This window comes from Hydractinia symbiolongicarpus, chromosome 6 (genome assembly GCF_029227915.1).
Source record: "Hydractinia symbiolongicarpus strain clone_291-10 chromosome 6, HSymV2.1, whole genome shotgun sequence".
NCBI classification, from domain to species: domain Eukaryota; kingdom Metazoa; phylum Cnidaria; class Hydrozoa; order Anthoathecata; family Hydractiniidae; genus Hydractinia; species Hydractinia symbiolongicarpus.
This window is the reverse complement of record NC_079880.1, coordinates 22354564-22366819: the sequence shown is the minus strand read 5'-3', so window position 1 is coordinate 22366819 and position 12256 is coordinate 22354564. Positions and strand designations below refer to the sequence as shown.

Below are 12256 nucleotides of genomic sequence, written 5' to 3'. Positions count from 1 at the left end.
TGCGCGTTTGCCAAGATGTCGCCCATGCCTCCCCTTTCTTTTCATTGGACCGAGGTTAGTGCTTTCTCACCACGTACCTAATCAGAGGGTGACCTGTATGATAAGGACATTTTGTGTCAATCCGAAAACCCTGGTGACGAGGTTGGCTAATATCAATATCAATCCCACCTGCGGGCCCAATTATTATTAAAATTCGTATGAAAAATGCTACAGGCCTTGCATAAGATAGAGGTTGGAAATTTTATTTAAAAATATGTATTGGCTCAGGTTATCGAATGTTTTGTCGTGCCTTGAAAAAGTGTGCAAGAAAAAGAATGTCTAGTTTTACATGCGTTCATCCTGTAGAAGTTTGTGTACAATGCATTAATTGAGAAACATCCACTCCACGGAAAAACACTCCGTGAAGAATAAGCACTGAAGATTGCGTTTAGATTGGTTAAAAGTTTTGCAGCGAAATATTCCGCCGTTAAAAACTAGAAACTGTTTCTAATTTACCAGGATGCGAATTTTTCAAACCAAAATCAAAACAAACAAAAATGCGCATGCTTAATTACATTTCGCCGGCGAATTCGCCGTCCTCTCTTTGTGAAAATTCTCCTCAGGAAGACATTTAAACTGAGATTTCAGTTAATAGCACCATATCAAAAAACTTTAATACTATTGTTTCTGCTCACACTGCTAGAGTACGAAATAAAAAGACAGCGACATGTTTTTATAGGGATATAAATATAAAGTGAAGTGTTGCACCCTTGAATAGTACTTCAGTTGTTATTGGTGTGAAGGAGTGACGTCATATTATCCACTTTGCATAAAAGCAAATGATCTTTAAATCAATAACTATTATACGAAATACAAAATTAAATCTATCTTTTATACAAAAAAACAAAGTTAAGAATATTCTTTGATCTATATTTTATCCAAAAATAACGAATCAAATAAATTCGCTTCAATAATTAACAGAACAGTAGCAAAACTGAATCGATTGGGTTGCATCGACCATTCTTTTAAAAATCGACGATTGAACGGATACTAAAATAAAAAATATAAACAAAAATAAATTGACTGGTTGGTTGTTTTTTTATCAATAGCAGATATCAGAAGGTATTGCGCTTATACAAACTTCTAAAAACGCAAAGAATCCAAAATATGCACGTGAATGTAAAGCTACTACTTGCCAACTTAAACAGGTTTAAAATGGTTTGAATTGCAAAACAAAGAAAGAAAAAAAGAAACAAACATCACTTACCAGTGTCCTTCATGCATAGCAGTAAAAGCATCATTAATTTTATCCAGAGTGAAGTTATGAGTGACAAACTCATCCACTTTCAACTCCTTCTTCATGTACCTATCAACCAGCTTCGGTACACTGTCACGACTTTTCCAACCTGGATTAAAAAAAATCATACACTCCCTGCAACGAATAACTAAATGCTACAACTTGGTGGGATTACTGATTTAATTTTAGTCCACATTACCATAACAACAGTTTAAAAACACATTAAAAGCATTATTCCTGTATCTACTTACTATTTACGTTATACCATCTTACTTACTTTTACAAACACGAAATCCTTAACGAGTAGTACTTTGTCTGTCCCTGTGCACAAAGGTACCTCAATAGATGTGTTATGAACACAAGAAATGCGATATATAAAAGACTTGGTCAGGCTACCGACTAGTACAGAAATTATAAATAAAAGTCGATTAAAACTTAAATTAGCTATAGCTAAATTTAAAATTCCGCGAGGATAAAAAAGAAAATGTAAAAACCTCCGAATGCAGATCCCTTCCACACTCTTCCAGTGACCAGCTGAAACGGCCTTGTGCTGATTTCTTGCCCAGAGGCAGCCACACCCATAATAATGGATTGTCCCCATCCTTTATGGCACGACTCCAACGCAGCCCTCATTGTGTGCACGTTACCGACACACTCAAATGTATAATCTAACCCTCCATCTGTCAATTCTTGCAAGACCTAAAACAAAAAGTTAAAGATGATAAGGATGATAAAATAATCATTTCTTCCTTTCTTACACGCATGCTCATTATTAGAGGAAGGGTGAGTGCATGATTTGCTAATTTTGCTGCACGCCATAACATGTGACATGAACAGAGTGAAATCTAGCTTTCTCGATAATCTGCTATTTTTTAACTTATGCTAAATTTCTCGAATTATCAAAACAAGACTATATTACATATAAAGAAGTAAAAGTCTTTAAATACAATGGTAGCATGTGCTGCTGTTTCATTTTCTCAGTTAGGAGTATGGATATTGGTAATCAACTCTTTATTATGCAGGGGATCAGTGGTAATGGCTGTGAAATAGAAGATACGTATAGTTTGCTGTGGTACCTCCTGTGATGAATTTATAACAAAATTTCCAATTATGCTGGGAATAATATTTTGTGATATTGGTGCTTCTGTCAGTTAAGCCTTAATTACAGTTAAGCCTCAATTTCAATCAAGCCTTAATTTTAATCGAGTCTAATATTCTCTTATCAACTAAGCTTTAACCTCTAGTATATTTTAAGAAAAAAAAACACAATATTGTTTAAATCCTCTACTTGTAAAAATTGTGCTACATTAACTTGATTATTCTTTTATTTTTTTGATCGAATTTCCATCTGTTTGAACTGAAAAGGAGAATTATGCTTAACATCTGCTTCATTCATACTAAGGTTGTTTTTGTAAATTTTTAAAAGTTTATTTAACAGTACTCTTATAAAACCTGCTCACTGTTCTTAGAATAAAGTTATTTTGTAAATTTGAAACAAACCAAACAAACAAACGCTGAACAATTCATCAACGTACTTGCTGTATTGGTTGATCGTGGTCCTTTGGGTTAATAAAATCTGTGGCGCCGAACTCTTTTGCCACCTTCTCCTTGTCCGGGTTGATATCAATTGCATATATTTTGGATGCACCTTTTTCTTTGCAGCCCATTATGGTAGCCAATCCAACACAGCCAATACCCCACACTGCACAGTTAGAACCAGCTTCGACCTGCATATAAAATTAAGGTTACAGTGCTAAGTAAAGTTACTAATTCACGGTGAACAGAAAGTCATATTAAAAATTACATTCTGAGAGAAATATTAGTTAGTCCTATGCTTTCAGCAGGTAATTCAGAAAGCAATATATTGACCATGTTAACTTATGTGAAAGAAGTATGCAAACTATTTTATTTTTTATGTAGAAAAATTATTTATATAAGTATTTTTCAGGTAGAGTGTTTTCAGGTGGAATGATTACTTTGTAACAGTGTTAGATATATATCAGATCAGAAGTTTTGCCTTGTTTATCCACTGAAACCACAAAAAATGACAATCAGGAAATTACAAGAGCCAAGTCTCATTAGTAGAAATAGATCAAAAGAATAATCAGACAGTTGCTTGTTCAGACAGTTGCTTGTTCAGTCAGGGCTAGTTGGTTCCACTTATGAACACAAATAAAAAAGTCTTTTTATATTAGTTATTCTTTTATTACCTTTGCAGTATTCAATGCTGCACCATATCCAGTGGACACTCCACAACCCAACAAGCATACTCTGTTAAGAGGAGCATTGTCAGCAACCTACAAAAAAAATTAAATGCATATGCTTACTTAAATTTGATAGGCTTTTTTCACCGCTGAAGTCACATTAATCGCTGAAGTCCTAATTTGTTTTCGCTTTTATTTTTATACCGAGTGCTAATCTTAAGAAGCATCTTGTTCTGAAAACCCAATGATAAAATGATAAAGTTTCAACTATTTATTTTTCACACTCACACTGAAGTGTATATACTAAAAGGAAACATAAAAAAATTGTTATTTTTCTGTCTTTCAATGCTGCAATTTAATTTCTGATTGCTGATTGGTTAAAGTTTACACATATTGTCCCAGAATATGAACTTGCTCAGAATGTGCCTCAACATGCACTTTTTAAAGGTCTTTTTGTTTAGATGACATGATTCGTTGCATGCGTTACGAGAAATCATACAATAGATTGCACCACTGATCTTGCTCTTTAACATAACACTAACAGTCTAAAGAGATAAATACTTTTGTTTATCTACCTTAGCAACTGATATCTCTGCACACACAGTGTACTCACTGAAAGTGCTACAGCCCATAAAATGAAATAATTCTTTTCCATTGCATTTGAATCGACTTGTTCCATCAGGCATTAGACCTTTTCCTTGTGTTGACCTAAACAAATTTTATAAATCCAGTATAAAATTCAGTATTTATCAAAGATCATGAAATAAGGAGATAATAAGCTTTCACAAAAAACTACTCTCCCATTTTTAAAAAAAATTATTAGTGGGAATACTAGGGTTTTTAAATAAGTCAGTTCGCGAAAATGTAGAGAAGACTGGAGGCCACTATTCATTGATCCCTTGGTAATGGTAATTATATGTTGGAACAATCATTATAGAAATAGGCGCAAATTGTGACCTGTTAAATCCAACCCAGTTGAATATGTCATTATTTTTGTGAAAGTTACCACATCCCAAAACAGTGGTTTAGTCTCCAAATACAGCTAAACACATGATTTTAAAACATACCGTACAATACTGCACAGATTTGTTTTCGTAGATTTACAAAATTTGCATGTATAGCACTGTGGTATGTACAAGGGCACCACATGATCCCCTACAAGGAATAAAAGAATAAATATACATTGAAAAATGTTTTGTGCAAGAAATAATACAAAAAAAGATATAATAAAAAAGAAGGTTTTCTGTAACTCCTGCAGCATAAAAAATAGTTTGGGCTTCTGATGTAGAATTATAGCATTTTCAGTGAAAAACCACACCTTGAATATACTAAAACTGATAATCTTATAGTACAGTGGCCATGGATGATTTGAAATTTTGAATTAAATACTTTTTAGTCCCAATTTTAACCTTGGTGAAAGTATATGTCAAGGCACTTTTAAAAAGTTGGTCTTATCAAAATAAAATATCCAGTTAGACATTGGTTAGTGAGCAAAACATTAATTGCAATTGTTTCATTTAGGATGTTTTTTTAAACAAAGTAAAATTTCCTTTGCTGTACTCTGAAAACTACCCATCATGTTTTTCACAATGAAACAGATAAAGCTATTGAACCAACAGAAGCTTTTTTAACTGAATATTTTTGCATTAAAAAACACTGCAATAAACAATTATAACAGAACATACCTGGCTTTACCGATGTTACACCCTCACCAATACTCTCGATAATTCCACCTCCTTCATGACCTAGTATCACTGGAAACACACCTTCAGGATCTGCACCACTTAATGTATACGCATCAGTATGACAAACTCCAGTTGCAACTATCTTGATACGTACTTCTCCTTTTTTGGGAGGATCAACTTCTACTGTCTCGATCTTTAAAGGCTCCTTGGCAGCCCAAGCAACAGCAGCTTTACAGCTGATAACCTGTGAAATATAAACAAGACATAAAAGAAATGTTGTGTCTTCTAAACATAGAAGCCCATTGTTGTTGCAAACTCTTACTTAAAATTTTTTTGCAGTATTAAAGTTTATGAATAGGGCCTTGAAAATTGTGCAAAATATGAAATATAAATCATTTTTGTTAAAATTCCAGAATTTAAAACAGTTTGCTGATGTCTACAGTCATTTTTATACTGAAATTACAGGAAAATTGCAAACAAGCTGGGAAAAAAGGTAAAATAAAAGATTGAAATGACTGTCTTTGATTAAAAATAAGGAATTTAACTTTGTGATTACATTTGTAAATACAAAAATTCCTTTTCTGTCTACCTGTCTGTTTGTCAAGCAAAACAGTGTTTTGTTTGTACAGGATTTCTGACACAAAGGATCTTTGGATTAACGCAGAATTGGGGAAAAGGGCGCATAATTAAAAAAATTAGCTTGTATATATATTTTTTGATTTAACTCAAAATACAGAAGGAGTTATGCCTTTCCTAAAAATTTGTAGATCTAGAAGTTACTAGGACTGGAAATAATGGTACTTTAATTTCTTATAATTTTTGCTGTTTAATTTCTTATAATTTTTGCTGTTTAAATATAGCTGAAATTATGGAGATAAATAATTGTGCTCCACCGAAGGGGCGCACATTTAGTTGACCGCGGGTATATAGTGTTTGTTTTGCGTATGAACGAACATCCAACCTAGGTTTGATATAACACAACCTGTGTGTTTGGTACCATCAAGACAAAAAAACACTGATCGAGCAAAACTTATCCTGTCTCGGTTTCCTTGTTGTCTCTCAAGATTTGACTGCCATAAAAAATGTTAATCGACATTCCTTTGTTATGTTAATTTGAGGCTTTGTAATATTGTCTCGTTTAATGTGCTTAAATGTCGCTGCAGCCCACGTAAATTTATCTTCAAGAAAAGATTTGTTTTTGTTTGTCCATGTTGTTGACAAACTTGTTAACAGTAAGTAAGTAGAAGGATTACTTATATCTTATATGAAATTAAACTCAGAACGGTTTATGGCGTTGATTCAAAGGCCGCAATTTATAAATGTATTAAAATTTAAAGTCAATCAAGAACAGAAGATTCCGTGTATGGCCATGACTAAAACCGCTTACATTTTGTTGGTCTTCCGTTCCCGAAGGTCTGGCTTGTAGTAATAGCTTTACTTATGTAGCTAGGAAGCTAAATTCTTATTTTTAAATTCTTTCATTTTATTAGGTAATAGTCGTAAAACTACTCTTACTTGTACTACAGCTATCAAGCTAGAACTGCACAAAATAGTGCTTTCATTAGAGTCCCTTTTTTTCAAAAGTCGCAAGCAACAAAAAACTTTTAAATTCTTTCATTTTATTAGGTAATAGTCGTAAAACTACTCTTACTTGTACTACAGCTATCAAGCTAGAACCGCACAAAATAGTGCTTTCATTAGAGTCCCTTTTTTTCAAAATTCACAAGCAACAAAAAACTTTTATCCTGCCCTATGTAATTTTATCAACGAGGGTGCTGATATGCCACATACACCGTAAAAAGTACAGGCGTTTTGGGTGACTAAAATAACTTCTAAAGGAACCTTTGTGAGGCTACTATCAAGTGTACATATAAAAAGATATTTGTTGAATCATGAAAAAATATTGTTGTTCATTCCACGGAACAGTCAAGTTGAACTGATAAATTAACCAACAACATAACATATTTAGCCGTTGCAGCACAACTAGACGCTACCCACAGTATGTTACAGGTTTCTTTGTTTTCTTCACTTTTCACGTTTTTTCTTGAAATTATAATATGATGTTGTGGATTTATCAAATCTAACAAATTTATTAATTGAGTGTCTACCCTTTTTTGTATCAACTTGTTGAATTCAATTCGAAAACAATGACCAATCAATTTCCTCGATAATAAACAATCAAATTTGTATATATAATTCAATAAATCGATTTCGACAAAATAAGTCCTGTATTGAAAATCTTGTATCGCCTGCTTAATATTTTACTTGTTTAACAAAAAACTTTAAAACCAGCTTGGCTAAATTTATATAAATATTTATATAGTATACCTTTTGTGCATCACATGGCATTAATTTGTATTTTTTTAATAAATTCTAACTTTAAATCAGAGAAGTAGACAATAATTATACAACCTAGTATTAATTCAGTTCCTGGTAAAATTGTATTCCTCTTTCATAATTTTAAATATACTTTCTTTTTCAGATCACCTGTTATCAAACCATGCACCATCAGCATTTTCAAAAAATCTTTAACGAGAGCAATTTTAAAGGATTTTATTGGTAACTTAACTGAGTAATAAGTCATTGAAATTGAACTTGTTCAGAAGTTATTATATATATTAGAATCGTGAAGTTCATACATAGCAATCCTGTATCCTGGAATTTTCAGAATTTTTCAGATCGAGATCAGTTATAAAAATATCCAGTTAAAGATTTAACTATTGTTTTAGAATATATACTATATATATGTAAAAAAATTATTTTTTATTTTTTATCTATAAAGTTGTATTTTACGTTATAACAATAATAATTGAGGATTAGGATACTTGTGTTTATATTTAGATGTGTTTATATACCCCATTGTTCTCCGTTTTCAAATTTCAGAATCTTTCAGGCTAATGACGGAAATCTTCAAGTCACAGAGCTTTTTATTTAAAATTTCCCCCCGGGCAATAAGCTTATTCACAAGCCTCTATGCAATTCCGTACTGCATTTCTGTTATCATATTCGTTATCACGCATCGTGTTTTGTAGCTAAATCACTTAATACTTCTTTTTTATATTTAGTTAAGACTTTGGTGGGCTCTTTCAAGATAAAATTGTTGAAATCAAAGATGTTTATGGCTAGCTAGCTAGCTAATCTTGGCTTTATCACAAGATTGGGTGCTATTTTATACAATTTATAAAGAAACACAAAATGATTGCTTTGTATATATTTAATGTATATAATAAATAAACTATTTATGCACAACTTGAGATATTTTCTACTAACATGATAAACTAGAATGTTGAAACTGTCGACTCTGAATGACGTTTTATTAAATGTATGATGTCACATATTTGGCCCGAAAACCCTTAGGACCAAAAGTGACCCTTTGGACAATTTCGGACAGATAAATATTACATCTACATCATCTTTAATGGCCTCAGAATCCAAAGTAATGTTTTTTATTCAGTTAATAAACAAATTTTAAGCATACATTCAGGCTCTAAAGGCCGTTTTTCACATAATTTCTCACATTTGGCCCAAAAATAACCCTTTGGACAATTTTGGACAGACTAATATGTCATCTACATCATCTTTAATGGCCTTAGAATCCAAAGTAATGTTTTTTATTCAGTTAATAAACAAACTTTAAGCATACATTGAGGCTCAAGGCCGTTTTTCACATAGGTCTCACATTTGGCCCAAAAATAACCCTTTGGACAATTTCGGACAGTAATAAAATTAATTAATTTTTATTCCAGATATTTAACCTAACCTGTGGACCATAAAAAACATGTTTCCTTAACTTTATTCTAGAGATATTGTGGAAGACATTCATCTAAATGATAATTTTTAAGTCATTTTTAGACATTTTGGCCTAAATATACCAATTTCGGACAGGTGTCCAAAAATTTTTTTCTTTTAATAATATGGACAATTTATCTGAGATTATTATTCTTTTTACAGAATATAAAAATTTTATTTCGTTCTTGAGATATCTTGTTTTAACTGAGAGGGTAATTCGAATTATTTTTTCGTAACATTTTTGTTCGCTTCGAAACAGCTGTACGCAGAACTAAAATATTTGGCGGAAAATGTTTTAGCAGAAAAACTTTCGGACACAATTTGTTATTTCAGCACAAGAATTTTCGGATATTTCTTAAGTAAAAAATGTATGCGTAAGTCTTTTGAACGAATTTTAACCAATTTTAGCAATTCGGGGCGCATTAGTGGTAACTATGGCTAGTTTTTAAACTTTCTCTATAAGAAAGTGACTGTTTTAACAAAGGAACACCAGTAAAGGTAACAGTGAGCCAAAGTCTAGCTTAGTATGCTAAATGATTTTAAAAAGTAATCTAATAACTCTAAACAAATAAGAAGGCTTACTTTTCCGACTGTATCTGCCATAGCCCAAATACCTGCTTTACAGGGTTCTTGATAGATTTACGCCAAGGAAGGTGTGAAAGAGGCACAACGACCCGTCAGCCAGACCCCGTAAAAAAGTGCAAACACCACGTGCTACTTTTGTTATTGTTTTGCATATGTCCAATGTATTTTACAGAATAGCCAAAATGGCAGATGCCAGTCACATGATACCCATGATAAACACTAAATTATTCGAAACAGAAAGTAAAAGGAGACGACTGAAAGCTCAGATCGGGTGGTTTTGGCTTTATCATGGAACAATATAACTACAACTACTTGAGCGGAAAGCGGTATGAAAAGCAATGTCTGTGTGTCTGAAGACGCCCTTTTTTTAGGTCATCCCTTTTACTTACACAACACCCTTTCTCTGTTTTCACACGATACTTTTCCACGCACTTCTCTGACTCTTATCTTTTTAATTTTGTCAATAATATCTGAGAAATGAATTGAAACTTTGATAACAGTTTTGTCTGCTGAACTGCCAGAACAAGGGGAGTACAGGGCTTCAAAAATTAAAAATGTTGGTAACTATTTTGTGTAAGGCAGACGTTACAAATATCTGGGTTAGAGTCATTTTCTAAAACTAATTTTAGGTCCCAGAGTTTAAGTTCTACGAGGGTAATCCCCCATTAGTGGCCTTAGAGCAGCAGTGGGGCAGAGCCTTCTTCTATCTTTCAGTGGAAAGTACATCGTCAAAACTACAGTGCAAGTGATCCAGTGAGTAGCACTGTTCTGCCCCTGGATAATAAACATTGGCCTGATTAAGTACGGCAGCTTGCCCCAGTTAAGAACAGGGCAGAGAATACATAATCAGGGCAACATAATCAGGACAGGCCGGCTTATTACTCAAAAAATATTATTTGGCAATTATAAAAGGAACATAACCAGTGCAAATAAAACACAATCTGACCATGCATACATAATCCGGCTGTCCCGGTTGTAAACAGGCCGTTTTCGCAATCTGGGCAGAACAGCACAAGCAAGTTGGAACTGATCCGGGAAATACTATCAGTTGGATACCAAGGACCGGCTGCACATACTTTATGTGCAGCCGGACAGGTACGTGGAATTTCTGCTTGTTTGAAAATGTTGGAAAATGCAACCATGAAAACTGATTCAAACACTCCAGAAACCAATAGAACTCAAGATGAAATAGAGGATTTGGTGGCTAAACTCTGTCTCAGCACAAACTCGCAAGACGTAGAATTTTGTTTAAGGAATTATCAATACGGAAAATCCCTTCTAAGTAGAGAATTTTCAAAGTCGAACAAACCCATTTTATTGGAAACTGCTATATATATTTTCTCAATATTCCAGACTGTAGCCATATAACCAAGCCAGACCTCATTCATCTTATCATTTGCAGAATTCAAAACCTTTTACCAGAAGATTGCGCTCTCTGCAAACAGAGATACCAAACGTCATTTAAGGAAATCCCTATCCTGGAATGTGCCGTTTGTGATCAGAGTGTTCATAAGCAATGTTGGCTTCAATTAGTGAATTCTAGCCGTGATGATCTTTTGGAGGATATAGATGAAATGTCGCTCAAACAGCTTTATAATCCTTTTTCACTATCTGGTATTTACTATATATGTGACTATTGCGACAAATCAACCATTCCTCAAAATGTTGTCAAACAACCTGAAACTCAAGTGAAATGTAACAAGTGCCACAAATGAATGCGCCACAAATTTATTGGACCCTGAAATCTCCACAATAATCCTGAAACAAACACTGAGACTGAACTTACTATTACAAGGTCACTCACCACAACAAAGTAACTAATCGCAAGATAACATAAACCCAAAATAACTTCCAAAATTTTCTCCTTCTTTAAAAAAAGAAAATGTAAACATGGTATGAAAGGTGCATCATGTAAATTCCTTCCTCCTACACTTTGTAAAAAGTTAATGCAGCATGGGACTAAAAACCAAAGAGGATGTACTCTTCGCAATTGTCAATATTTTCATCCGAACATGTGCATGCAATCTCTGAGGAAAAACGAATGTTTTAACGAATCCTGTTCCTTTTATCATATGAAAGGTACAATACGGCATCCTAAAAATACAAACCACAATCAAAACACTAAATCGCCGATAAATCAATTACAAAGCAATCACCATCAAAATACTAAAACGGACAGTCTAAACAAAACATCGTCAGATTTTTTAGATGAAACCCGCCGCGAAATTAATGCAAAAGATAAAAAAAATTTCAAATTTTCACTGTAAAAGCACCCTACCAAAATCCTCCTTGGAGCCAGGAGTCCTTTTCAGCTCAACCATGGCAAACCAAATTATACAATCAACCACTAAGCTACCAGCCAAATCAATCTCAACGACTCAATCAAATCTATCACAATCAACCCCAACAGCCAATGCAACAAATCACTAAAAGCAAAATGTTTTGAATGCATTCACCTATTTTAATGTGCAAGGTTTATGTCCACAAACAAGACCCTCAAAAATCCCATATCTAAGGGATGAAATTCAAATCAAAAATGCACTATTTTTAGGCCTGACAGAAACCTGGTTGAAAAATCACAGAAATGCGGAATTGTACATCGAAGGTTATACCCTTTACAGAATGGACTCAGCTCAAAAAAAAAAAGGCCGTCAATCAGTTGCCGTTAAGGGCCGTTGAGTGCGGTCACGTTTCAACCGCGCTCCAAATGAAGCTGT

At 33.5% G+C, this 12256-nt stretch overlaps 1 protein-coding gene across 1 annotated transcript; it reads right to left on the bottom strand.

Moving 5' to 3' along the window:
- Nucleotides 1-795: 795 nt before the first annotated feature.
- On the bottom strand, nucleotides 796-9687 carry LOC130647607 (alcohol dehydrogenase class-3 chain L-like). Its single transcript, XM_057453527.1, has 9 exons — nucleotides 9537-9687; nucleotides 5166-5409; nucleotides 4548-4635; nucleotides 4056-4188; nucleotides 3487-3573; nucleotides 2812-3003; nucleotides 1771-1975; nucleotides 1247-1385; nucleotides 796-1029 (listed from the first exon to the last, which is right to left on the bottom strand). Exons 1-9 carry the CDS (start codon nucleotides 9555-9557, stop codon nucleotides 1005-1007), a joined length of 1134 nt encoding a protein of 377 aa, XP_057309510.1. The 5' UTR covers nucleotides 9558-9687; the 3' UTR covers nucleotides 796-1004.
- Nucleotides 9688-12256: the final 2569 nt, after the last annotated feature.

Coding starts and splice junctions, on each gene's coding strand:
- LOC130647607 (XM_057453527.1), bottom strand. CDS start 9,557: ATGGCAGATACAGTCGGAAAA. Junction 3,004..3,486: donor CAGCATTGAATACTGCAAAG/GTAATAAAAGAA, acceptor TTTTATATGCAG/GTCGAAGCTGGTTCTAACTG. Junction 1,386..1,770: donor GAAGGGATCTGCATTCGGAG/GTTTTTACATTT, acceptor TTTTTAATCCAG/GTTGGAAAAGTCGTGACAGT.